The sequence below is a fragment of the Equus przewalskii genome, chromosome 10 (assembly GCF_037783145.1).
Source record: "Equus przewalskii isolate Varuska chromosome 10, EquPr2, whole genome shotgun sequence".
NCBI lineage: Eukaryota > Metazoa > Chordata > Mammalia > Perissodactyla > Equidae > Equus > Equus przewalskii.
Window position 1 is genome coordinate 35793153 of NC_091840.1, and position 27728 is coordinate 35820880.

Below are 27728 nucleotides of genomic sequence, written 5' to 3' on the forward strand. Positions count from 1 at the left end.
TTATTAGGTACATACACATTTAGTATTATGTTTTCTTCTTAATGAATTCAGCGATTTATCATTATGAAATGTCTTATCTTACCCTTAATAACATTCCTTGTTCTAACATCTGCTTTGTTCCACATTAACATAACTACTTCTGCTTTCTTTTGATTAGTGTTGGAATGGCATATCTTTTCCCATCCTTTTACTTTGGGCCTATCTATGCCTTAAAATTATAGTGTGTTACTTGAAGACATCATATAATTTGAGTCTTGCCTTTTAAAAAAAATCCAATCTGATATTGTCTTTTAATTGGAACGTTTAGTCTATCTACATTTAATGTGATAATCACTATGGTTAGGTTTAAATCTACCATCTTCGTTTTTTTTTTTTGATTTGTCCCATGTGATCTTTGTTACTTTTTCTTCTTTTATTGCCCGTGGTTGAATTTTCACGATTCCATTGTATCTCCACAATAAATTGTTACTATCTTTCTCTTAAAGTGAATTATCTTTTAAAGAGACAAAAAATAAGATTTCATATCTCCAATGCTCTTTATTCCTTTGTATCAATCCAAATATTCCCCTGGTTTCATATTCCTTTTGCCTAAAGAACTTCCTTTAATATTTCTTGTAGTACAAGTCTGCTGGCAATTAATTCCTTCAACTTTCGTCTGAAAGTCTTTATTTCACTTTCATTTTTGAAGGATATTTTTGCTGGTAATAGAATTCTAGGTTGATATTTTCTTTTAGCTCTTTAAAGATGTCACTGTATTATCTTTGGGCTTGCAGTTTTTGAAAGATGCCTATTCTCACTTTTGACTTTGTTCCTCTTTATGTAATGTTTCTTTATTTTTCTGGCTTCCTTTAAGGTTTTCTCCAGGATTTGGGGAAGATGGTGGCATAGGAGGACTCTGAACTCACCTCCTCCCATGGAGATGACAAATCTACAACTACCTGTAGAACAATTTCCTGAGAGAGATCTGGACGCTGGATAAAAAGAACCCCCACAACAAGGGACAACACTGACAGGGTGGAAGAGGCAGAAACACACCTCTGTGGAGGAAAAAACCCACATCCTAGCCACGGCACTTCATGGCAAGGAGCAATCTTAAAGGTATGAAGCTTCTCCTGGAGGGGCGGGGGAATCTGAGTGTGGGATCTGTGCCACAATAGGCATCCCAGTCTTTAGATTCAGCAAACTGAGATGAGATCCCATAATACCTGGGTTTGCTAGCTTTGAAAACCAAAGAGGAATATCCTCAGAAAAATCCTTAAACTTCAGAGAAAGAAAAATCTGCTCTTAAAGGGCACACACACAGATTCACCCATTCTGGAAACCAACACAAAAACACAAGAAAAGTGCATACTCTGTTGATAAAAGAGACTCACTTACTAAGCTCTGAGCACATCTCAGAGAGGCAAGAGGCAGCTGGGCCCACCCCTACAAGGACTGAGACACTGGCAGCCGTCATTATGGTGACCTAGATCAGTCCTGCTGACACAGACTCTGCCAGATGCCATTGGATTCCTTCCTCTAGCCTGTTAGTGCAGGGGTTTGCCCTACCCACTAGAGCACCTATACAATTGAGTACAGCCAGGGCAGGCAGCCCACCCCAGGGACTGGCCCTGCCCACCCGCAAGCCTGAGGTGAACTTGTGGGCTTGTGTGGACAGGGTGTGTGGGACCTCTGCAGTCGGGGGAGTGGAATGGGTCTACCTCACCTCAGTGGGGTGTGCATACGGGGTGGGCCTGTGTTAGTGGGGTGTCTGGGCCCATGGGTGGGGCATGTTGGCTGCAGCAGACTTGTGCTGCTGGCCACCTCAAACAGCTACACAGGGGATCTGCCCTGCTTTCCAACGCCTGAAATAATTATGTGCTGCCAAGTCTGGTGCCAGCCCGATCCATCTGTACTTTTGAGAGAGCCGATGAGAGCTGCATGGAACCACACCAGAGGCCTGCAGCAACTGTGAGCCCCTGAGCCTAGCAACCAGCCACCCTGGGGGCCTGACTTGCTTAGTTGCAGTATTTGAGTGCTATTAGACCTTGTAGCCCAACATGCAAGGGCTTACACTGTGCGGTAAAGTGACCACAGCAGCCACACACAGCTGAGCCTTACAACCAGCTGACCTGGGGACCAGACTAGCCTACCCGTGCACCCACAACAAGAGCAATGCCATTGTAGACAAGGGCACACATAGCCCATGCAGGGGACACTCCTGGAACATTTGAAACAGGTGACAAAAGGGAAGCACAGGGGGCCGGCCCTGTGGCATAGTGGTTAAATTTGGTGTGCTCTGCTTCCATGGCCCAGGTTTGTGGGTTCAGATTCCAGGTGTAGACTGACACCACTTGTCAGCCACGCTGTGGCTGCAAACCACACACAAAATAGAGGAAAGACTGGCACAGATAGTAGCTTAGGGCTAATCTTCCTCAAGCAAAAAGAAAAAAAAAAAGAGGGAAGCATATTGCTGGGCCCCATAAAGCATCTCTTACATAAAGCCATATTCTCTTACATAAGGCCATATTTCCAAGATTGGAAGACATAGCTGATCTACCTAATACATAGATATAAGATCAGAGAAGTGGGGAAAATGAAGAGACAAAAGAATATATTCCAAATAAGGGAACAGAACAAATCCCCAGAAAAAGCATTAAAGGGAATAGAGATAAACAATTTACCTGATAAAGAGTACAAACTAACAGTCATAAGGATGCTCACTGATCTTGAGAGAAGATTAGATGAATACAGTGAGAACTTCAACAAAGAATTGGAAAATGAAAAAAAGAACCAATCAGAAATGAATATATGATAACAGGCAGTGACATCAGCATCATGGCAGAGTTAGCTTTCCCAGTAATCTCTTCCCTCCACCATAAAAAGAAAAAGACATTTGTACTTCAACAGAGGACATCCAAACACAACACAAAAGATGTCTGAGAGACCCACGCAGCCATATGATGGATGGCGGAGAGGCTGGAGCCCCCCTTGGAAGAGGTGGAATGGGGTAAGAGAAAACTTTGCTCCTTCCACAAAAGACTGCGATCCGGGACTGCAGGCAGCCACTGAGAGGGAAGGAACGGGGGAGGGGACATTTGCTCAAGGGGACATCAAAGGTTCCTGAGGGCCCTTGCAGTCTAGGGGAAAGCCCCTACTGAAGTGAAAACTAATGTGGGAGTGACCTCATCAAGCCAACACCACAGGAGAGTAGAGAGTGAGGGCACAGTGAGAAAATCCTGAGAGCAGGCAGAAGAAAGCGCCCCTCACCCCCACCTGCCAAGCACCAGCTCCAGTGCCTGGGATCTTGGGGGTAGGCAGAGGGCTCAGAATACATGGCTCTTGACTCCCACCCAGTGGCGAAAGGCAGTAACTGCGACCAAATAACAGAATGATGTGCAAAAACAGAGCCACAGCCTATAGCAGTATCAAAAATCATATTAAATCTCCAGACCACACAGAAAATGACAAGTTCCCAGAAATCAGTCCTGAAGACACAGAAATATGTAATCCAAATGACAGAGAATTCAAAATAGCTATCATCAAAAAACTCGAGTTAAAAGAGAATGTAGAGAAACAATGAGTTTAGGAGCTAGTTCACAAAAGAGATTGAAACTATAAAGAAGAATCAATCAGAAATATTGGAGATGAAAGACACAATCGATGAGATAAAATATGGATTCCCCAAATGCTGGAGCAGACATCATAGAGGAGCGATTCAGCATAATACAGTATAGACATGTTGAAATGCTCCAGATAGAGGAGAGAGAATTAAGACTATAAAGAAATGAAGAAAGTCTCTGAGATATATCCAACTCAATTAGAAAATGCAACATAAGAATTATAGGTATTCAAGAGGGAGAAGAGAAGGAGAATCAAAGAGAAAACATGTTCAAAGAAATAATAACAGAGAACTTCCCAAACCTGAGGAAGGAGATGGAAATCCATGTGGAATAAGGTATCAGATCTCCTAAATATGTCAAAGTAAAAAGATGTACTGCAAAGCATGTAGTAGTGAAACTGGCAAAACTGAATGACAGAGAAAAAAAATTAAGGGCAGCAAGGCAGAAGAAAATAACCTATAAAGGAACCCCTATCAGGCTTTCAGCGGATTTCTCTGCAGAAACCTTACAGGCTAGGAGAGACTGGAATGACATACTCAAATCTTTGAAGGACAAAAACTTTCAGCCAAGAATACTCTATCCAGTGAAAATATCCTTCAGATATGATGGAGAAATAAAAACTTTCCCAGATTAAAAAAAAACTAAGGGAGTTCATAGCAACGAGACCCACCCCCTCAAAATACAAGAAATCCTCAAGAAGGCTCTCATACCTGAAAAAAAAGGGGAGAAAGGGGTTACAAAGCACTGAGTAAGGAGACAAATAGGTAGACAAAAATCAGAAAATTGTAGCTGTACATCAGAATAGGTTAGCAAATACTCAAGAATAACATAAAAGATAAAGGGAAGGAAAACACCAAAAACAAAGATAATCTTGTCCTTTTAATGACAAACTCACAACACAAGATGGAATAAAATGTGAGAAAAACAACTTGGGAGGGAAGAGGAAAGGGACTGAATTTGTTTAGTCTAAGGAAATAAGAGGCCATCAGAAAATGGACTATCTTATCTATGAGATTTTGAATACAAATCTCATGGTAACCACTAAACAAAAAAGCAGAACAGAGATACAAATAATAAATAAGGAAAAAACAAAGAAATACAACATAAAAAACTACATAACTTGACTGGTAGACCAAAATTCACAGGACGAGAAACAAAGGAAATGCAGGAGAACCAGAAAACTAGTGATAAAATGGCAGCAGTAAGCCCTCATATATTTGTAATCACCATAAATGTAAATGGATTGAATTCTCCAATGAAACGACACAGAGTAGGGGCCAGCCCAGTGGCACAGTGGTTAAGTTCACATGTTCTGCTTTGGTGGCCTGGGGTTTGCCAGTTTGGATCCCGGGTGTGGACCTATGCACCGCTTGTCAAGCCATTCTGTGGTAGGTGTCCCACATATAAAGTAGAGGAAGATGGGCATGGATGTTAGCTCAGGGCCAGTCTGCCTCAGCAAAAAAGAGAAGGATTGGCCACAGATGTTAGCTCAGGGCGAATCTTCCTCAAAAAAAAAAAAAAAAAACAGACACAGAGTGGTAAGATGGATTAAAGAATAAGACCCAACAATATGTTGCCTCCGGGAAACACATCTCAGCTCCAACGACAAACACAGGCTCAGGGTGAGGGACGGAAGAAAATACTCCAAGCAAATGGCAAACAAAAGAAAGCAGATGTCATAATACTTACGTCAGACAAAGTAGACTTCAAGATAAGACAGGTAAAGAGAGACAAAGAGGGGCAGGATATAATGATGAAAGGGACACTCCACCAAGAAGACATAACACTTATAAATATCTATGCACCCAACACTGGAGCACCAAAGTACATAAGGCAACTACTAACAAACCTAAAAGAAGCTATTAATAATAACACAATAATAGTACAGGACCTCTACACTCCACTCACATCAATGGATAGATCATCCAGACAGAATATTAACATGGAAACAGTGGAATTAAATGAAAAGCTAGACCAGTTGGACTTAATGGACATATATAGAACACTCCATTCAAAAACAGCAGAATACACATTCTTTTCAAGTGTTCATGGAACATTCTCAAGAATAGAACATATGTTGGGAAACAAGGCATGCCTCAATAAATTTAAGAAGATTGAAATAATAACAAGTATCTTTTCTGATCAAAATGCTATGAAGCTAGATATTAATTAGAGGAAAATAGCTGAAAAAGGGACAAGATGTGGAGACTAAACAACATGCTATTGAACAACCAATGGATCATTGACGAAATTAAAGGGGAAATCAAAAAATATCTGGAAACAAATGAAAATGAAAACATCATACCAACTCATATGGGATGCAGCAAAAGCTGTATTAAGAGGGAAATTCATCACAACACAGGCTCACCTTAACAAACAAGAAAAATCCCAAATAAGCAATCTCAAACTACACCTAATTGAATTGGAAAAAGAACAACAAACAAAGCCCAAAGTCAGTCAAAGGAGAGAAATAATAAAAATTAGAGCAAGAAATAAATGCTATTGAAACAAAAAAGGCAGTAGAAAGGATCAATGAAACAAAGAGCTGGTTCTCTGAGAAGACAAAAAAAAGTGACAAACCCCAAGCCAGACTTACAAAGAAAAAAAGAGAGAAAGCTCAGATAAATAAAATTAGAAATGAAAGAGGAGAAATTACAACAGACTCCGCAGAAATACAACGGATTATAAAGAATACTACAAAAAGCTATATGCCAACAAAATGGACAATCTAGAGGAAAGGGATAAATTCTTAGACTCTTATAACCTCCCAAAGCTGAATCAAGAAGAAACAGAGAATCTGAATAGACCAATCACAAGTAAAGAGATTGAAACAGTAATCAAAAGCATCCCCAAAAACAAAAGCCCAGGACCACAGCTTCACTGCGGAATTCTACCAAACTGTCAGAGAGGATTTAATACCTATCCTTCTCAAGCTACTCCAAAAATTTAGGGAAGATGGAACGCTTCCTAACGCATTCTACAAGGCCAACGTCACTCTGATACCAAAGCCTGACAAGGACAACACAACAAAGGAAAACTACAGGCCAATATTACTGATGAACATAGATGTAAAAATCCTCAACAAAACATTGGCAACTCGAATACAGCAATACATCAAAAAGATCATACATCACGATCAAGGATTTACACCAGGGCCACAGGGATGGTTCAACATCCACAAATCAATCTATGTGATACACCACATTAACAAATTGAGGAATAAAAACCACATGATCATCTCAATAGATGCAGAGAAAGCATCTGACAAGATCCAGCAGCCATTTATGATAAAAAGTCTTAACCAAATGGGGATAGTAGGAAATTACCTCAACATAATAAAGACCATATATGACAAACCCACAGCCAACATCATACTCAGTGGGGAAAAAACTGAGCGCCATCCCTCTGAGAAGAGGAACAAGACAAGACAAGACAAGGATGCCCACTGTCATCACTCCTATTCAACACAGTACTGGAGGATTTGGCCAGAGCAATCAGGCAAGAGAAAGGAATAAAAGGAACCCAAATAGGGAGGGAAGAAGTGAAACTCTCACTGTTTGCAGACGACATGATCTTATATATAGAAAACTCTAAAGAATCCATCATAAAACTTTTAGAAATAATTAACAACTACAGTAAAGTTGCGTGGTACAAAATCAACTTACAAAAATCAGTTGCATTTCTGTACTCTAATAACGAACTTACAGAAAGAGAACTCAAGAATACAATCCCATTTACAATTGCAACAGAAAGAATAAAGGACCTAGGAATAAATTTAACTAAGGAGGTGAGGGAGTTATACAAAGAAAACTATAAGACATTATTGAAACAAATAGATAATGACATAAAGAGATGGAAAGAAATTCCATGCACATGGATTGGAAGAATAAACATGGATAAAATGTCCATACTACCCAAAGCAATCTACAGATTCAATGCAATCCCAATCAGAATCCCAATGACATTCTTCACGGAAACAGAAGAAAGAATCCTAAAATTCATTTGGGGCAACAAAAGACCTCGAATCGTTAAAGTAATCCTGAGAAAAAGAACAAAGCTGGAGGCATCATAATTCCTTGACTTCAAAATGTACTACAAAGCCATAGTGATCAAAATAGCATGGTACTGGCACAAAAACAGACACACAGATCAATAGAACAGAACTGAAAGCCCAGAAATAAAATCGCACATAAATGGACAGCTAATCTTTGACAAAGGTGCCAAGAACATACAATGGAGAAAAGACAGTCTCTTCAATAAATAGTGTCGGGAAAACTGGACAGCCACATGCAAGAGAATGAAAATAGACCATTATCTCATGTCGTACACAAAAATAAACTCAAAATGGATCAAAGACTTGAAGATAAGTCCTGAAACCATAAAACTCCTGGAAGATGATATAGGTAGTACACTCTTGGACACTGAACTTAAAATGATCTTTTTGAATACCATGTCTTCTCAGACAAGGGAAACAAAAGAAAAAATAAACAAGTGGAACTTCATCAGACTAAAGAGATTTTGCAAGGCAAAAGAAACTAGGATCAAAACAAAAGGACAACCTACCAATAGGGAGAAAATATTTGCAAATCAGATATCCGACAAGGGGTTAATCTCTGTAATATATAAGGAACTCACACAACTGAACAAAAAACAAACAGCCTGATCAATAAATGGGCAGAGGAGATGAACAGACTTTTTCCAAAGATATACAGACGGCCAATAAACACATGAAAAGATGTTCAACATCACTAATCATCAGGGAAATGCAAATCAAAACTATACTAAGATACCACCTTATGCCTGTTAAAATGGCTATAATCACTAAAACTAAAAATAACAAATGTTGGAGAGGGTGTGGAGAAAAGGGAACTCTCATACACTGCTGGTGGGAATGCACACTGGTGCAGCCACTGTGGAAAACAGTATGGAGATTCCTCAAAAAACTAAAAATAGAAATACCAAATGACCCAGCTACCCCCTACTGGGTATCTACCCAAACAATTTGAAATCAACAATCCAAAGTAACATATGTACCCCTATGTTCACTGTGGCACTATTCACAATAGCCAAGACATGGAAACAATCCAAGTGCCCATCGACTAATGATTGGATAAAGAAGATGTGGTGTATATATATATACACAATGGAATACTACTCAGCCATAAAAAAAGACAAAATCATCCCATTTGCAATAAAATGGACGGACCTGGAGGGAATTATGCTAAACAAAATAAGCCAGACTGAGAAAGACAAACACCAGATGATTTCACTCATGTGTGGAATACAAACAAACACATGGACAAAGAAAACAGATGAGTGGTTACCAGGGGAAGGGGGGTGGGGGGTGGGCACAGGAGGTGAAGGGGAGCACATATGTGGTGACAGACAAGAAATAATGTACAACTGAAATTGCACAATGATGTAAACTATTATGAACTCAAATAAAAATTTTTAAAAAATCACATGATTGGGACTGGCCCCTGGCCAAGGGGTTAAGTTCACGTGCTCCACTTTGGCGGCCCAGGGTTTCACTGGTTTGGATCCTGGGTGCAGTCGTGGCACCATTCATTAGGCCATGCTGAGGTGGCATCCCACATGTCACAACTAGAAGGACCCACAACTAAAAAATATGCAATTATGTACTAGGGGGACTTGGGGAGAAAAAGCAGGAAAAAAAAAAGAAAAAGAAAAAAAAATCACATGATCATCTTAATAGATGCAGAGAAAACATTTGACAAGATAACAGCATCCATTTATGATAAAAACTCTGAATAAAATGGGTATGGAAGGAGAGTACCTCAACATAACAAAGGCTATATATGACAAATTCACAGCTAACATCATACTCAATGGTGAAAATCTGCTATCCCTTTAAGAACAGGAACAAGACAAGGATGCCTACTTTTGCCACTCTTATTTAACATAGTATTGGAAGTCCTAGCTAGAGCCATCAGGAAAGAAAAAGAAATAAAAGGGATCCAAATTGGAAAGGAAGAAGTAAAACCATCACTATGTGCAGATGACATGATTTTATATATAGAAAACTCTAAAGAATGCACCAGAAAACTATTAGAAATAATAAATTAATACAGTAAAGTTGCAGGGTACAAAACCAACATACAAAAATCAGTTGCATTTCTATATACTAACAATGAAATAGCAGAAAGAGAAATTAAGAATACAATCCCATTTACAATCACAACAAAAAGAATAAAATACCTAGGAATAAATTTAACCAAGAAGTGAAAGACCTGTACACTGAGAACTATAAACCATTGTTGAAAGAGATTGAAGACACAAAGAAATGGAAAGATATTCTGTGCTCATGGATTGGAAGATTAACATAGTTAAAATGTCTGCACTTCCCAGGCTGGCCCGGTGGCGCAGTAGTTAAGTGAGCATGTTCCGCTTCTCGGCAGCCCGGGGTTCGCCAGCCAAGATCCCGGGTGCAGACATGGCACCGCTTGGCACGCCATGCTGTGGTAGGCATCCCACATATAAAGTAGAAGATGGGCATGGATGTTAGCTCAGGGCCAGTCTTCCTCAGCAAAAGAGGAGGATTGGCAGTAGTTAGCTCAGGGCTAATCTTCCTCAAAAAAAAAAAAAGTTTGTACTTCCCAAACCCACCTACAGATTCAATGCAATTTCTATTAAAGTCCCAAGGACATTTTTCATAGAAATAGAACAAAGAATGCTAAAATTTATGTGGAACAACAAAACACCTTGAAGAGCCAAAGGAATCCTGAGAAAAAGAACAAAGCTGAAGGTATACTCTCTGATTTCAAAATATACTACAAAGCTATAGTAATCAGAACAGCATGGTGCTGACACAAAAACAGATCAATGGAAGAGAATCAAGAGTCCAGAAATAAACCCACACACCTGTGGACAGCTAATTTTTGACAAGGGAGCTAAGAACATACAACGGAGAAGGGAAAGTCACTTCAATAAATGGTGTTGGGAAAACTGGACAGCCACATGCAAAAGAATGAAAGTAGACCATTATCTTACACCATACACAAAAATTAACTCAAAATGGATTAAAGACTTGAATATAAGACCTGAAACCATGAAACTTGTAGAAGAAAACATAGCAGTATGCTCTTCGACATTGGTCTTAGCAGTATCTTTTTGAATACTGTGTGTCCCCAGGCAAGGGAAACAAAAGAAAAGAATAAACAAATGGGACTACATCAAACTATAAAACTTCTGCACAGCAAAGGAAACCATCAACAAAATGAAAAGACATGGGGCCAGCCTTGTGGCCAAGTGGTTAAGTTTGCACACTCCGCTTTGGTGGCCCGGGATTTCGCTGGTTTGGATCCTGGGTGTGGCCATGGCACTGCCGTCAGGCTACGCTGAGGCGGTGTCCCACATGCCACAACTAGAAGGACTCACAACTAAAAAATATACTACTATGTACTGGGAGGATTTGGGGAGAAAAAGCAGAAAAAAGAAATTAAAAAACAAACAAACAAACAGACAACCTACAAATTGGGAGAAGATATTTGCAATTATATGTCTGATAAGAGCTTAATAGCCAAAATTTATACAGAACTCATACAACTCAACAACAAAAAAACAAACAACCCAATTAAAAAATGGGCGAAAGATCTGAACAGACATCTCTCCTAAGAAGATATACAGATGGCCAACAGGCACATGAAAAGATATTCAACATTACTAATTATTAGGGAAATGCAAATCAAAACTACAATCAGATATCACTCATGCTCATCAGAATGACTATAATTAACAAGACTATAAATAACAAGTGTTGGAGAGGGTGTGGAGAAAAGGGAACTTTCATACACTGCTCTTGGGAATGTAGACAGCCACTATGGAAAACAGTATGGAGATTCCTCAAAAAATTAAAAATAGAAATACCATAAGATCCAGCTTCTCCATTCCTGGGTATTTATCCAAAGAACATGAAAACACAAATGTGAAAAGATATTTGCACCTCTATGTTCATTGCAGCATTATTCACAATAGCCAAGACTTGGAAACAACCTAAGTGCCGATCAAGGTATGAATGGATAAAGAAGATGTGGTATGTATATACAATGGAATAATACTCAGCCATAAAAAAGGATGAAATCTTGCCATTTGTGACAACATGGATGGACCTTGAGGGTATTATGCTAAGCAAAATAAGTCAGACAAAGTTAAATACTGTATGATTTCACTCATAAGTAGAAGATAAGAACAATAATAACAACAAACAAATAGTTAGATTGGTGGATACCAGAGAGGAAGAGGGGAGGGAGGTGGGCAAAAGGGGTAATAGGGCACATGTGTATGGTCACAGATAGTAATTAGTCTTTGGATGGTGAACATGATGTAGTCTACACAGAAACTGAAATATGATGCACACCTGAAATTTATATAATGTTATAAACCAATGTTACCTCAATTAAAAAAATTAATTAATTTTTAAAAAAAGGTTTTCTCCTTATGTTTGGTTTTCAGCAATTTGACTATAATGTGCCTCGGTGTGTTTTGTTTCTATCCATCTGCTTGGTGTTTCCTGAATTTCTTGGATCTGTGCTTGCCATCTTTTGTTAAATTTTTTTTTTTTTTTTTTTAAAGATTTTATTTTTTTTATTTTTTCCTTTTTCTCCCCAAAGCCCCCCGGTACATAGTTGTGTATTCTTCGTTGTGGGTTCTTCTAGTTGTGGCATGTGGGACGCTGCCTCAGCGTGGTCTGATGAGCAGTGCAATGTCCGCGCCCAGGATTCGAACTAACGAAACACTGGGCCGCCTGCAGGGGAGCGCGCAAACTTAACCACTCGGCCACGGGGCCAGCCCCCATCTTTTGTTAATTTTGTAAGATATTAGTTCTGACCCACATTCTCTCTCTTTTCCTGGAACACCAAGTACAAGTATGGTAGACCATCTGATATTGTACTACAGCTCTTAAATGTGCTGTTCTCTTTGTTTTTCAATTTGGATTTCTAGTGACTTATTGTCAAGTTTACTGATGTATTCTTCTGCAGGTCTAGTCTGCTGATAAACATAAAGGAATTGTTCATTATGTTTTAAGTTTTTATCATTTCCATTTAACTCTTTATAGTTTCCATCTCTCTGCTGAAGAGACTGGAAGAATCTTTTCTGGAGACACTGAGAAGCTCATGAGAAAAATTATGGACATTTAGGGTCCCACAAGTTTAAAAAGCTACCTATAGTGAGGCCCCCTGGTGGACAACCCTGTCCGTAAACACAGAGATTCTAATCAGTAGCTTAATGCCTTATTCTTAAATACGAACAGAAACTTAAGGATTACTAACTATTTGATAAACGTCTTTTACGTGAATGTCAAATATCACAACAAATAGAGGAAAAGGAACCAGAAGGAAACAGTCAATGCAAGGAGCAGAAGACAAACAAAAATCATGAAATAGCCTCAAAGATAAAAGAAAATAGTGAACTTATGAAATAAGACCAGGAAGCTGGGGGGGGGGGGGGCGCGGAGGGTGAGGTAGGGGGTGGAATAATATTTAGAGAACAAGAAAGAACTCTTATAATTAAAATTTTTGACAAAAATTCAAAACTCAAAAGAACTGGAAGGTAAAGTAGAGAATATCTCCTAGAAGATAGAACAAAATATGAAGAGATGGAAGAATAAGTGAGAAAAATAGGACTATTAAACAAACACCCTACTAATAGGAGTTCCAGAAACAGAAAACAGAGGGGAGAAAAGTATTAAATTATTAGATACAATACAAAAACATTTCTTTGAACAAAAGAACATGAGTTTCCCAGTTAAAAAAACCCACACGAAGTATCCAGCATAGTAAGTGAAAAAAGACCACACCAAGACACAGCATTGTGAATTTTAATGGCTATGGATAAAAATGAACTCTAAAAGCTTTTGAAAAGAAAAACCAAATCACCAGTATGGACTGGGACTCTCTTTAGCAATATTCAAAAAACAGATACGAAAAAAACTTTTAAATTTGGAAAGAAAATGATTTCCAACCTGGAATTATAAAACCCAGCCAACATATCAAATTTGAAGCCGAATAAATATTTTCAGAAGTGCAACAATTCAAAAATTTGCCCTCCATGTACCTTTGTCAGTAAGCTACTAAAGAATGTGGTCCATAAAAACAAGGCAGTAAAGGAAGAGGCAGAAGCCAGGGGGCTCTAGCAACAGGGACTTGATCACAGGACAGAGGGCAGTCTGGATCCCCAGAGTGAGGCAGAGAGCTCCCAGGCAATAGCTGGATGGGAGCAGGAGATCTGAGAGCTCCAGGAAGGGTGTCGCCAAGAAAAAAAAGGACTTGATGTACTTGCCAGTTGGATAAGTGTTTTCCAGCTTTGGTGACAAGTTTAGTAGTAAATTAATAATAGGTATATAGAAATAAACAAAAGAAAAAATGGGGCAATTAGTAAGTAGAGGGCAAGTAACAATTACACAAGGAAATATAATCATAGTATATTACACAGCTCTGCTGTGAACAATATATACATGGTTGTAATATAAATACTGCAATATTAACAATTAGAAATTGTGATATAATTGTATTATATGTAATTATATTTGGGGGCAGGGAAATAGGGCTAAATCTTCATCAAAGTAGGAAATAAACAGCTAAGGTCCAAAACCGAAAAATCAGTAACTAACAGTATAAACATGTTGTTTAGAAATAGGATGCAAATACCCAAATAAACTACTAAAAGATGTGAAAGTAGCTGCCTCTGGAGAGAGGGAATAGGCTTGAGAGATATGGGGCACAGTTGCTGTTTTTCTTTGTAAGTCATGCTATTGCTTGATTTTTGAACAATGTAACTATATTACTACTTATTAAAAATAAACTTAAAAAATACACCAGACCCAGCCCAAGATCACAGCAGCTGCCTATATTACTACTTATTAAAAATAAACTTAAAAAACACACCAGACCCAGCCCAAGATCACAGCAGCTGCACAATTAAGGATTGTACGGGTCTGGTTGCATGGATCTTGGGCCATGTCCAGTTTCAGCTCCCCAGAGCAATTCTGGGGACAGTGGGCTTCAACCAGGAGATGGGCATCAGCCACTGCACTGGCCACCTTGACATAGCTCTCAAAGATCCCCTTCTCACCCAAGTCCAAGCCCTCAACCCTGCAGCTTACTGTTTTCATGTGCTTCCTTGTTTGCCTTCCCTAGTGGACTAAGAGCTCCCCAAAAGCCAGATGTTGCATTTTTCATTTCTGTTCCTCCCTCTGCCACTCTTAAGTGGCTAGCTCAGGGCCTACAACCTGGCAGGTGCTCAGTGCTCCGCAATTCTCTCATACATGAGTGTAGGCAGAGGGGGTTTATGGTCCAAAGAATCCCTGGTGAAGGTAATGTTGTGGAAAGGGTGGGGTGGCTGCATGAGGCTTGGCAAGAAGATGGTGAGGCCTGGACCAGTAGCCTCCTCTGACCAGCTGTGCACCTCCTCACCCATCCTTGTGCAACGTTCTGTCTCATCTGTCATGGTTTTGCCTCCCAGGGGGCCACATGACCATACCAGGAGCTTCTGTCCTTCCCCACAGCTGGCCCAATACGCTGCCCATGCCATCAAGGGCAACCCAGAGGGTATGAGTAGGCTACTCCAGTAAACCCTTTCCCACAAGTAACTGCAGCTACTTTTAGAGGACTGCTGTCATGTGCCAAGCATGCCACCAAGTGCCTTATATGCACTGGTTCATTTAACTCTCACAGAAGTCCCATGCATTAGTCCTCCCCTCCCTGCCATTTTACAAGTAAAACAACTGAGGTTTGCAGAAACTAAATATCTTTCTGATGTGCTCTTAACCACTATGCTGGAACCCCCAGCAGCTGACTTTTGTTCCCAGAGGTGTCAGAGCTGGAAGAGACCTTTGATGAGAAAATGAAGGCTCAGAGAGGAGTGTCTCACCCAGACTTCCATCAGAGCTGGTGAAGAGCCTGGACTAGAACCCCCCATCTTGAGTCCTTGCCCAGTGCTTGCCTACTACTGCACCCCGACTCCCTGCTTGAGCTAGCCTACCTGGGAATGACTAGGCAGCAAATGACTCCACAAGGAATGACCCCCTGCCTCTCTGCCCACCTAGACAGTCACGAAGTTGACAGGGTGGGAAAGAGGCCTTCCTACCTTTCCAGCACCACTCTCTCCACTGACAATGATAGACTGGTTGACTGGCTCAATCAGGCTCTTGACATTCCTGTAGGTCTGCTCGCCCACAGTGAAGATGTGGGGCTTCAGTTTCTGAAACATCAAGGGGTGAAGGGTCACATGAGAGAATGCCTGTCTTCAAAGAGTAGTTGATCCAATGATGGCTGAGATGGGGAGGCTGCCAAAAGCAGTGCCAGGAGGCTTCTTCTAGAAAAATGTCCTGGATGTAACAGTGTTAGGCCCAACTGTGGGGACCCCCATGTGGCTTTACCCACTCATCTTCTGTCTGGAAGCAGTGCTGGCCTTGACCAGTCTATGGCATTAACACTTTATCCTCCCATCTGCCATCGTATCTTACCTTAATAGTCTTATTCTGCTGTTTATTACTTTGTTATTGGACTTTGCGAAGAACGTTCTTACAAGTCACTGCCTAAGAAATTTGTGCATTAGTTGGATAGCTAACTCTATGTCATAGACGAGAAATCTGAGGTTCAGAGGGGTTAAATAATCTTCCCAAGGCCACTCAGCAAGTAAGTGCAACCATGTGATTTGAATTCCAAGGCCACTGTTCTCCTTTCTGTCAACAGATATTAATTGTCCTCAATTTGCTGGGCATCAAGCTGGGCACTGGGGAAACAGAGGGGACCATGATATGGCTTTTGCCTTTGAGGAGGCATATAAGCAGAGACAGACTTTAGACAGGACACAGCCAGACAGTCAGAGATGGACACTCAGGACAGACTTTCCATGGATTCCACTTGGACACTTAACCATGTATGAGCATCTGGAAGGCTAGGCCATCTGCACAATGCCCATCCAGCAGTGATCACTTACCCACAGCTTCCTGAAGGGAGAAAGCATTGTTCTAGATGGTGCCAGAGCTATCCCTCTCTCCACCTGCCCTCGCCCCAACCACCTCTCACCTGGACTGTTACAAAGCCTCCAGCTGTTCTCCCTGCCTCCTGTCTCACCTTCCTGAATCCGACTCCCCCAACTTCCAGAGTAATTATCCCATGGTGGCCTCCACACAGTCCCACCTCCACTCCAGGTGAAGAATCTTTGGGGACTCTCTCTGCCTCCTGTGGTGCTCCAGACCCTTCACCAACAGCCCACCTTATCTCATCTTCCTACTTCATCTACTGCTTCTCTCCCCAACATCCCCCCATCCCACCAGCAAGTTTGCTCTTGCCTCTTCGTGAACACATCATACATTTTTTTTTTTTTTTTAAAGATTTTATTTTTTCCTTTTTCTCCCCAAAGCCCCCTGGTACATAGTTGTATATTCTTCGATGTGGGTCCTTTTAGTTGTGGCATGTGGGACGCTGCCTCAGCGTGGTTTGATGAGCAGTGTCATGTCCGCGCCCAGGATTGGAACTAACGAAACACTGGGCCGCCTGCAGCGGAGCGCGCGAACCTAACCGCTCGGCCACGGGGCCAGCCCCAACACATCATACATTTTAACATCAACTAGTCTATTCCCTGCCTGCACCACCCCCACCCCCATAAGAATTTATTCCTCTCAGTAGAGATGAACATGTGCTGAATTTTCTGGGACAATCCTTATCGCATGTAATTTTATTCTTTTCCAAAAAAGTGATTTGTTAAATACACAAAAATACCTTTGTAAATCCTTTCCTATTACTAAATTCAGAAACAAACAATAACTCCTTTGTCCTATGCCCCTATTTTAGGTCCCAAACTCAGTTAAACACATATTTATTTATCTCCCACTTTGCACCTACTCTCATGTGTCCAAAATTCTGCAGGCTCCCAGTGAGCAGGGCCGTGGCACCAGCACACTCTGAATGACTGCATGGCTGGTAAATAGATGGATAAGGAGAGGCTGCGAGGAGGCCTAGGGGGAGGTAGGGGAGCCCCGAGGCCCAGGAAGCGGCTGAGTCTTACCTGGGGCTGAGGAGCAGCGTGGTATTCTCTCATCAGCTCTGGCGAGTAGAGCTGAGGGACAGGCTTGAAGGGGTTCAGAGCCACCAGGGTGCAGCCAGCATTGGTGTAGAACGTGTCTGCCATGTACCGAGCCTGCAGACACCTCAGGACTGAGGCAGATGTGCCTTTAGCAAACTCTGGCTCAAATGTAGACACAATCGCACACACAGACAAACATCGCCTAACAGTGTTCCCTCTGCAATTAGCCAAGTGTCATTAGATCCCAGCAGCTCCCTGATGAATAGGTACAAGATCTAATTAAGATGAGCCCCAAATCTGGAGCAAAGTCTGCGCTGGGGAACTCAAGGACAGCTGCCAGGCAGAGATCTGGAGCAGCCCATTTGGCTCCAGGTCAGGAGTCCTGCCTGCCTCAGTCTGGCCAGGGGAAGCTGTGCTGAATGCCGAGATCACACCTCCACCCTCTTAGAGATGGTGCTCTTGAGAGGGAGGCCCATACCTGTCTCCAGAGTCACAGGATTCACCTTGGTGAGGTCATCTAGCTGGTGCAGTGGGGCCTCCCCACTCAGGAACTCCTGCAGGTCTTCTCTGAAGGATTCCCCGCCTTGGGCATCAGAGACTGAACTGTGGCCATTAACCTGGGAGGGAATGACAGGGCCGTGAGAGCTGGGACTCGGACTAGTTGGCAGCTGTGTAGGGATGGGGGCCCGTAGAGTAGAAAGAGAACAAGCCTCTAGTGTCACAGTCTGGTTGGGTTCAAATTTCAGTTCTGCCACTTACTAGCCCTGTGACTGGGGGTAAGTTACTTAACCCCTCTGAGGCACAGACCTTTATTTGCAAATAAAGGAAAACAAAACCAGTTCAAAGGGCTATTGGGAGGAAAAATAAGAGACAGACAAAGCAGTTAGTCAGTGCCCAACATAGTATGTACTCAATAAGTCAATGAATGCTATCCCCTCTCCTCTGCCATGAGCTCCAGCTTCCAGCCTTACTAGGCCCGGCAGGGCTGTGGCCCAAGATGGGGGCCTGCTATAGGAGTATCTGAAAGGACAAGCACCATGGTTTGGGCCTTTTTTAAAGAGACCATTCAGCTGTGAAAAATCAGCTGTGAGGTAGCCCCATGCCTTCATCACCTGTCTCTTGGGGCTTAAATTTAGCCTGGCTAATTAATTAGTTTCTTCTGTCCTGGGTCTTCTTGATAGGAAGCCTAGCTCGGAAGTCAGATGAGGTCAAGAATGGGCACCAAGGGGAACAGGCCCTTTCTCCTTCTCCCTTGCCCATCCTTGATGCTAACACTTTCCACATGTTTCCCCTCCCCTATTTTCCTCTCATGGTCCTAGTTTTCCTCTTGTCTCCCTGGGGGCTGCAGGAAAGATGGGGTGGGGAGTAGACGACAGTAACCTGGCTGAAATTTGCTTTTGGAGGAAGGGGTCCGTGACATGATGTGTTTAGGTTTCCAATGAGACTAGTGAGCCCCAAAAGTTCAAAACCTTCAAGTCAAGGTGGCAAGTTTCTTTCCAAAGATGTTGCCTGTCCTCTGAACTTGGGCCCACCATAATGCACAAGGCAGACTCTTGGCTTTGTGGATAAGTGCTGAGGTCAGAGCATGGCTGGATCCATGCAAATCCCTCTGCTCTAGGGGAAAAAATATTATTCACAAACCCAGCCATAATTTACCAACAGCTTTGATCTAATCAGAGAGGCAGCTGAGTATAAGAGTCAACAGCCTGGACTTCAAAGCTAGATTGCCTGAGTTTGAATCCTGATTCTACCACTTGCTAGTTGTATAATCTCATGTTGGTTTCTTAACCTCTTTGTGCTTCAATTTTCCTCATCTGTAAAATGGAAACGGTGGTAGTATCTACCTCATAGATACTAATAAACACATGAAGTATCTAGAAAAGGCACCTGGCATATGCACCCAAAGTTAGCTATTATTATTCTTTTAAAAGTGGCTCTTCTAATTAGGCAATCACATGCTAAGGGCCTTAAAACTACATGTCCCTTAAGCCTGAAACTCTGCTTCTAGAAAATGATCCTATGTAAAGGTCATCAGAATGTTCAGTGTATATGGGGCCATTTATAATTGTAAAAAAACTGAAAACAACCCAAATGTCCAAATAGTAGACAGCTTAAATTACAGAACATCCTGATGATGGAATAAAGAAGGTTACAAAAAATATATCTTTAAATGTTTTAAAAATATATATTTATGGGGAAAAAATCTAGGATATTCTCTAAAATGTTGATTATCTTTGGGTAACACAATTATGGGTAATTTTAATGTTCTTTTTGCTTATGTACATTTTCCACATTGCTTATGAGTGTGACCTTGAATAAGTCACTCAAACTCTCTGAGCCTTATCTCTGAAATGGGGATATAGCAGCACTGGATATGTAATACTGTATCATTCTCGAGGACTAAACAAAATTATATGAGTAAAGCGCTTAGCGTTGTGCCTACTATATAGCAAACACTCAACACAGAGCAGCTGGTAGTATGGTTATGATGAACATTAATGCTTTTTTAATAAGAAAAAAACCAAGTTAAAAACAAACAATAAAAAAGCCCATAGCAGATAACTGTCCTGCCTGCTTCTCTCCAGCCTTCAAGCCTGTTTCATGAGCCAAAAGGCTGGAAGAAGGTCAAGCAGCAGTGTCTACCATGGCTCCCTTGAGGCTGGCTGGCCTCACACTCAGTCATCCTGTTGAGTCTCAGGCACTTTCCTGCCTAGGACTCCAGTAGAGTGTGAGCTCCTTGAGGGCAGGCATCATCTTAATTATCCGCGTCAGCCCAGTGCCTGGCAACACTTAAGAAATAAAAATCCAGCAAATATCTCCTGGTATTCTCTGGACCAAGAGCTGCATGTGAAGGATGGTAATGGAGCTCCACAGCGAAGGGTGATTTGGAATCCTGCAGGCCTGGGGCCATAGTAGCCTTTTTTAGAGAGGTAGAGATCTTGAGTAAGAGTAAGGTTTCATGTCCCAATAGCAACCCCATATGCGCCCCATGATCCATTCATCAGAATCTTTCTATTATTCCACATAGGTCATCTTCTCCCACATTTCTGCACAGACTGACCTCTTTGCCTGGACTGCTTATTTTCCTTCTCCACTTGGCTAATTCCTACTTATACTTTAAGGCTCAGTTTCAAGGAACACCTCCTCTTGGAAGGCCCAGGCATCCACTGTGCCTGTAAAATCCAGGCTGGCAGGGACACCCCTCAGGACTGCCTCACTGGTTCAGGCTTGTAAGGTCACCACAGTACCCTAAGGATTCCCTTACTCCTCCCATCTTATCCATCCCAGGGAAGAGCTAAAACCACAACAGAAGAGATTCAAATCAGGCATTAGGAAGAGCTCCTTGAGAACAGGTGAAAGGCACTGGAGTAACTATCTGAAGAGAGGGGAAAAAAAAGACCTTTAAGGAGTCTTTCCCTTCCTTCCAGGTCAGGGCAATGTAACCTTCATTTAGGCAAGTGAAAGATGGGAAGGTGCCTCAAGTGCTTGAGGGCCTGGGTTATCTAAGGGTGAGGTTTTACCTGCTGGAGCATCCTCCTTCAGTGTGGTCAGCCAGGGTTCTGGGTCACAGGCACGAAGAGTACTGTCCACTTGGTCATGGGGGCACAGGCTGGAGCCTGGGTCCAACAAAGGCCTCAGTTCTGGAGGAATCTGAGACGAGTCACCCGTGAGCCTGCAGCATGAGAGAGAAGACAAGGGCCACACACAAGTGAGGGCTTCTCCAAGGTGACTCACTCCTGCTCCTCCCACCAAGCAGGAGGAACCAAAATGAGAACCAGGGGGAGCCAGGGCAGAGAGGGAGAGTCTGTCCTGTTCTCTGCCAATTAGAGAGCAGGGGAAACGTTAATGAGAACGTCCAGAGGCTCCCTGGGCTCCTTCAGGGCCAGTCTTACTACAGGGGTTTGGGATGGGGCTGCAAATCTTCTGGGTCAGTGTGCTGTGGGGGATGAAGACACTGGGAGACAGAGAAGCCTCATGCCCTATCCTCTCCACTAGACAGAAATCGCCTAGTTTAGTTTAGCCAGTAACTGGTGGAGCAGCTAGGCTGAAGTCAGCTCTTGAGGCTCCAGAAAAGCTGCTGTGTGGGAGGGAAATCACAGCTCAGTCATTCACTGGTAAGCCATATCACCTTCCTGGCCCACCCTGATTCCTCATCTTGAAAATGGGGATAGTAAAACCTACCTCACAAGGAGTGGTTGTGAAGGTCAATGAGGTCATGGATTGAAAGCACCCCATGAAGTACAAATCTGAATATTCACTCAGGGGGAATATTGTTAATGTCCCTAGTAAGGATGGATAATCCATTTGGGAGCACTAGTCAGGTGGAACAGTCAGTGTCAGTTTAAGGCAAGGATTTCAGAGGAGGGGAATCTGTCTGAGAAGGAGTGTTGTGAGGCTGGGCCCAGACCAATCTCTGGAAAATTGTAAATGACCCTCAGACCTGGAATTTCCCAGGCCTCTACCCTCCCCAACAAGGAGGGACGAGGATGAGGGGTGTGTGTATTGGATTAACCCTGGTAGAGACTTTCTCGGGGCTCTGAATACATCTAGCCTTTGACAGAACTCAGGGATAGGGACTTCCATAGAAACTGGAAGGACAATTCAGGCAAAGAAGGGCATCAGGACTGTGTTGGACACATTCACCCTGGACACTGACTGTACCTCATCCAAGGGACAGCCTTGCAGAGGGCTCCTGAGACTCAAGGAGAACAAAGCTTTCTCAACTGGAGGCTCATCTTAAGAGAGAGGACCACGGGCTAGCCCCGTGGTGCAGCGGTTAAGTTCGCAGGTTCTGCCTGGGCGGCGGGGGTTCCCTGGCCAGGATCCCGAGGGCAGACCTACACACTGCTTGTCAAGTCATGCTGTGACAGGCGTCCCACATATAAAGTAGAGGAAGATGGGCACGGATGTTAGTTCACGGCCAGGCTTCCTCAGGAAAAAGAGGAGGATTGGCGGCAGATGTTAGCTGAGGACTGATCTTCCTCAAAAAAAAAAAAAAAAAGAGAGGACCAGAGCAGGAGCACAACAGGCTGCGGGGTTAGAATCCAAAGCACACAAGCCCTTAAACTCAGAGCAGAAGAGCTCTATAAGCCTTATTCCATTTCCTCGTTTTCTAAAACAAATACTAATATCCAGACCTCACAATGCTGAGTTAAGGATCAGATGGGCTAGTACCTCTGAGAACGCTTTGCAAATGTTGGTTATTATGATGCAGCGTCAGCTCCCAGCCAGTCAAGTCAGATTAGAGCGGTTTTCTCCAGTTCTCCCCATCGTCTTCGCGGTTACCAACCGAGAATTTCTGGAAAGGGTGTGACCACTGTGGGCAGAAGAGAGATGGTAATGAATAGGCGAAACGTCGAGGCAAGGCAAGGCAAGCGGCAACCTGACCCCCAGCTCCTCCTCTTCTCCAGCCTCAGGTTCTTTCTTGGCTTGGAGGACAGTGGGAGGGCAGACCAGAAGAGCCGGGTAAGGGTCCTGGGAGTCCCGCCGACCCCGCCCCCACGTCCTGGCGGGAACCGGGGACGCCCTGTCCCGGCGAGGTGCCTGCCGGGCCCAGGGCTGGGATGCCACTCCAGCAGCACCTGGCACGGGGAGAGTGTGTCCTTCCCGGGAAGGTGAATGTGACCCGGCTAAGGGCGCAGCCTCTCCCTTCCCGGTCCCTAGGTAGGGCGAGGAGAGGAGCGGGAGCCGGGACCCAGCCTGCCAACCGGGACCCTTCCCCCACCTCGGGCCGCCCCCTGTCGGCAAGGTAGAGAGGTGGAGAGTGACCGTGAAAGGTCCTTGTTTTGGGATAAGAGAGGGTCAGAGGGAAAAGGGAAGAGAAACGGCGCTTTGGAAACGGGAGGGGGAGACACCCCCTTCTTCCTCAGCGCTCTGGCGGCAAACCGGCCTCTTGTCCCTTCGGGGTCGCCAAGGGCTTCGGACCTGGGCTGGGGTGTCACTCACCGGTCCCACGACCTGAGCCGCCGAGCATGCGGCCCCCACCGGGCCCGACTGGAAAGGCGGGCGGGCCGGGCGAGGCGGCGGGAAGAGGCCGGGGAGGGGAGGGAGGAGGAGGCAGGAGGGAAAGCCGGGACCGCAGATCACACCCGGCCGGCAGCGGCGGCTCTGGCCCAGGGGCTGGGAGCCGGCTGGCTCCTCCCCGGGGCGGGGCGCGCACAAGCGGCGCGGGGCGCACGTGGCCCGCCCGGGATTCCGGATCCTGAGTTGGGGGCTCCATTTGGGACCAAGTGTTTTGCGAGTTTGGGGTAAGACGGCGGTGAAACGGCAGCCTCCCGTCGTGTGACGGGAGGGGCGCGGGAGGCCGGGCTTCCTGGGCCGACGGGCCTCACAGGACCGTGGGGGCTTCCCGTAGGGGACGCCGCGGCCGAAAGTTTGCGCCGAGCCCTCTGACCCCAGCGCTCTGACAGGGCCTCGCCCCGGAGTCGGTGGGGCGCGCCACGCGCCCTTCCCGCTCCGGGCTCTCTGATGGCCGGCCCACGGCCACGACCCGAGAGGACCTGGGCTGGGCGAGCCCCTGATGGGAGGACAGGCGCGGGAAGCAGGCCTCCTCCTGGGCTGGGGTCGCGCGGAACCCACCGGCCCGGAAACGCACCCGCGCCGCGACGGCCGGAAGCGCCGCTCGGAAGGCGGAAGCGGGTTGCTCCCGCGTGGCCTTGCGGTGGGAGCCGGGTGGCCCGGCCCGCGTAGACCGCCCTCTGCCCCGGGTGCGGGGCTGCCGGGACCACCGGGAGCACGTGAGGTGTAGGGCCCCGCGCGCCGTGACGTGTGCCTGTCGGGAACAAGAGTCTGTGTTATCGTGAGGTATTGTTGCTGGGCTGAGACAGGCCATCATGCGTGCATGCGTTCCTTTATTCAAGATGGTTCTTTGTTCAGCCAACAACGTGTTCTTCCTTTGTGCCACTTGTCAGACATTGATGTGTGGCAGAGACGCGTTTTAAATCCTTTTAAAACAACTGACACTAGTATGCGCTCTACGCCCACGTCCATTCTACCTACTACACCTTCACCTGAAAGTGTAGTTGTCTGTAAATAGAGTCAGGAGCAGCCTGGGGCTCAGGAGACCGCTGGAGGACTCGGCATTTTCTACCAGAGGCGATAGGTTCAGAGAGGCTCTGAACAGAAACCAAGGCAACAAACTCCAAAGTGAACTTAAACACCTTCTCTCTCCTTGCCCCTCTCTCCATCTCTTCTGGGATTTGACTTACAGTCATTAGTTAAGTGTATTTGCTTACATAATCTTCATGACATACACTGCTTGGTAATAGGAATTCCTATCCGCCTGATTCCATTCTCAGAGTTTATATCCCAAATTCACCTTTCTTTGTGAGTCTGCCTTACACTGAGACTATTCTAAAGCTTTTTAACCAATAATTTCATAGTGTTAGTGTCACATTCTTATCCTGATGTGTGTTAGGCTTCTTCCGACAATCCTTGGAATCACAAGTCATAGGTTTTGCTCTGATTTGAAAACATTAGGGCCTAGAGTTCTGCTCTGAAACCTAGGGATAAGAATAAAATCAAGTCAGGTATACATACATGCCGATTCCACAAGAACATTGCACAAATGCATTCCTTTGCCCTTGTTTTCACAGGAAGAAGAAAAAAATGTCTCAGAAGCAGATGAAGGAAGCTTTTGTCAGTAACCACAATGGAACCAGCGTGCTGGAAATCACCCAGGGCTTGTGCTTGCCTGCGCTCTGTGTCCTGTGCAGAGGGCTCCTGATCATTCTCTCACAGCACTTGTGTTCTTCTTCACATACCTGGGGAACTCGATTCTTCATTGACTTTGTTATCCTGATAGTTCCCCTGGTGGCCACGTTGACCATTTTGTCTTCATTTGTCCTCCTTGAGCACCTTGCTGTAATTATCATTGGGGCAGGAATGTTCTATCATATATACTGCAGGAGAACTTGCTATGCCAGAATACCTGTCCAAAAAATCCTTGAAAAATTCTTGAAAATCAGTGTAGAATCAGAATACATTCCAGCTATCTCTTGTTTTCGTGTAATTAACAGTGCATTTACTGCTGTTGCCATTTTGGCTGTGGACTTTCCACTTTTTCCCAGAAGATTTGCCAAAACTGAGCTCTATGGGACAGGAGCAATGGATTTTGGAGTAGGAGGCTTTGTTTTTGGTACTGCAATGGTTTCTCCAGAGGTTAGGAGAAAATACATGAAAGGGTCCACATTTTATCATCTTACAAAGTCATTGTACTCTGTCTGGCCATTAGTCTTCTTAGGAATAGGCCGATTAGTCGTTATAAAATCCATAGATTATCAGGAACATTTAACTGAGTATGGGGTTCACTGGAACTTTTTCTTTACCTTAATAGTTGTGAAATTGATAACATCACTACTTTTGATTATTTTTCCCCTAAATAAATCCTGGATTGTGGCCATCAGCATTACTGTATTATACCAGCTAGCCCTTGACTTTACCCCACTGAGAAAGTTAATTTTGTATGGCACTGATGGCAGTGGCACAAGGGTTGGTTTATTAAATGCCAACCGAGAAGGAATAATCTCTACCTTGGGGTATGTGGCAATACACATGGCTGGTGTACAAACAGGATCATATGTGCTTAAAAAAAGGTCACATATCAAAGACTGGATAAAAGTAGCATATTGTATTCTACTGACAGCTATTAGCCTCTTCATATCTCTTTACATAGTTCAGGTAAACGTAGAAGTAGCATCTCGCAGAATGGCCAATTTAGCCTTTTGTATTTGGATAGTTGCTTCTAGCCTGATCCTTCTTAGTAGTTTATTACTAGTTGATATAATTTTGAGTTTTGCCAAATTTCTAATTAAAGGGGCTCAAGTACCATGTTCTTGGAAACTTATCCAGTCACCTGCTACAAATAAAAAGCATTCAGAATCTCTAGTCTCTGAAGCTGAAAGAAGGGAACCCAGTCTTTGTCTAGTTACAGCTATGAACAGAAACCAGTTAATTTTTTTCTTGCTGTCAAATGTAACAACTGGCCTGGTCAACCTGTTGGTAGATACATTACACAGCAGTACCTTGTGGGCCTTATTTGTGCTCAATCTCTATATGTTTACCAACTGTTTAGTTATATATGTGCTACACTTGCAAGATAAGACTATAAAATTTTGGTGATCAGTGGGGGTAGTGTGTATCTGTTTGAGCAATATTAATGAGGAAGAATAAATATTAAATGTGAAGAAATTGGGCTTTTGGCAACCCAGTATTAACTATATCTTATTATAAGAGTTTCAATACTCCATAACAGTAGTGATGCTCAATATTTTAATGCGTCTCAGCACTATATAAAACAAACCAATAGAGAAGAAAAAGAGCCTTATGACTTGTTAGATATTTATTGAAGTATTTTAAGGAAACTTGTGTTTATAGTTGTGACACTGGAAGATTGGAGGGTGGGGAGGAGGATTTTTACTTTCTACCTTATACACCTTACACCATTCTGTACTTCTTTGGTATGTATTACTTTTATATATAATAGGGTACATTAAAACACCTCAGTGTGAACTGTGGAATTGTCAATGCTTCTTTACTTTTCAATTTTAATCTTTTAAAAAAGCCTAAGTATAAGAAAGTGTTTAGGGGCCAGCCCCGTGGCCTAGTGATTGGGTTTGTGTGCTCTGCTTTGGCGGCTCAGGGTTTTGCAGGTTTGGATCCTGGGCGCAGACCTAGCATCACTCATCAAGCTGTGCTGAGGCAGCGTCCCACACAGCAGAACGAGAAGGACCTACAACTAGAATATACAGCTATGTGCTGGGGGGCTTTGGGCAGAAGAAGGAGAAAAAATAAGTGTTCTAAATCAAATACTTATATACAATAAAGTCAGAAAACAGTTAAATGCTCCAAAGAATAGACTGAATTGTATGATGTAGGCATATTATGAGGCAATAGTTTTTGCCTTGGGTCTAGTTCATTTTTTATTTTTTTTTTATTTTTTAAAGATTTTATTTTTTTCCTTTTTCTCCCCAAAGCCCCCCAGTACATAGTTGAATATTCTTCATTGTGGGTCCTAATTGTGGCATGTGGGATGCTGCCTCAGCGTGGTTTGATGATCAGTGCCTTGTCTGCGCCCAG

The 27728-nt window shown here is 43.5% G+C and overlaps 2 protein-coding genes across 17 annotated transcripts in view; one reads left to right on the plus strand and one right to left on the minus strand.

Annotated features, from left to right (window-relative positions):
* The window catches only part of MYO19 (myosin XIX), a 55778-nt gene that overhangs the window by 21451 nt on the left and 6599 nt on the right, over positions 1 to 27728 (minus strand). For 8 of the 13 annotated variants that reach the window (XR_011523461.1, XR_011523464.1, XR_011523466.1 and 5 more), the window contains exons 1-6: positions 23598 to 23738; positions 22827 to 22968; positions 21173 to 21324; positions 18130 to 18268; positions 17634 to 17782; positions 15708 to 15821 (exon numbers count right to left, since the gene is read on the minus strand). Coding sequence is in view for 4 of the 13 variants with exons in the window: in XM_070562393.1 (XP_070418494.1) it covers positions 15708 to 15821; positions 17634 to 17782; positions 18130 to 18268; positions 21173 to 21184 (414 nt within the window). In the remaining 9 variants the exon portion in view is untranslated. Of the gene's footprint in view, positions 1 to 15707; positions 15822 to 17633; positions 17783 to 18129; positions 18269 to 21172; positions 21325 to 22826; positions 22969 to 23597; positions 23776 to 27728 lie in introns of those variants that run through there. The other 5 variants (XM_070562392.1, XM_070562391.1, XM_008525516.2 and 2 more) reach the window with 4 other exon arrangements.
* On the plus strand, positions 963 to 27166 carry PIGW (phosphatidylinositol glycan anchor biosynthesis class W). Of its 4 annotated transcripts, none has more exons than XM_008525521.2 (2): positions 963 to 1098; positions 25247 to 27166. In XM_008525521.2, the coding sequence occupies exon 2, from the start codon at positions 25260 to 25262 to the stop codon at positions 26769 to 26771; it is 1512 nt and encodes a 503-aa protein (XP_008523743.1). In that variant the 5' UTR covers positions 963 to 1098; positions 25247 to 25259; the 3' UTR covers positions 26772 to 27166. The 4 variants fall into 4 exon arrangements, with proteins under 4 accessions (XP_008523743.1, XP_008523746.1, XP_008523742.1 ...); XM_008525524.2 differs by lacking the exon at positions 963 to 1098 and adding an exon at positions 22982 to 23117; XM_008525520.2 differs by lacking the exon at positions 963 to 1098 and adding an exon at positions 23699 to 23899.

Bases quoted from the DNA above. Each gene is read 5' to 3' on its own strand.
- PIGW (XM_008525521.2), top strand. From the start codon at position 25,260: ATGTCTCAGAAGCAGATGAAGGAAGCTTTTGTCAGTAACCACAATGGA.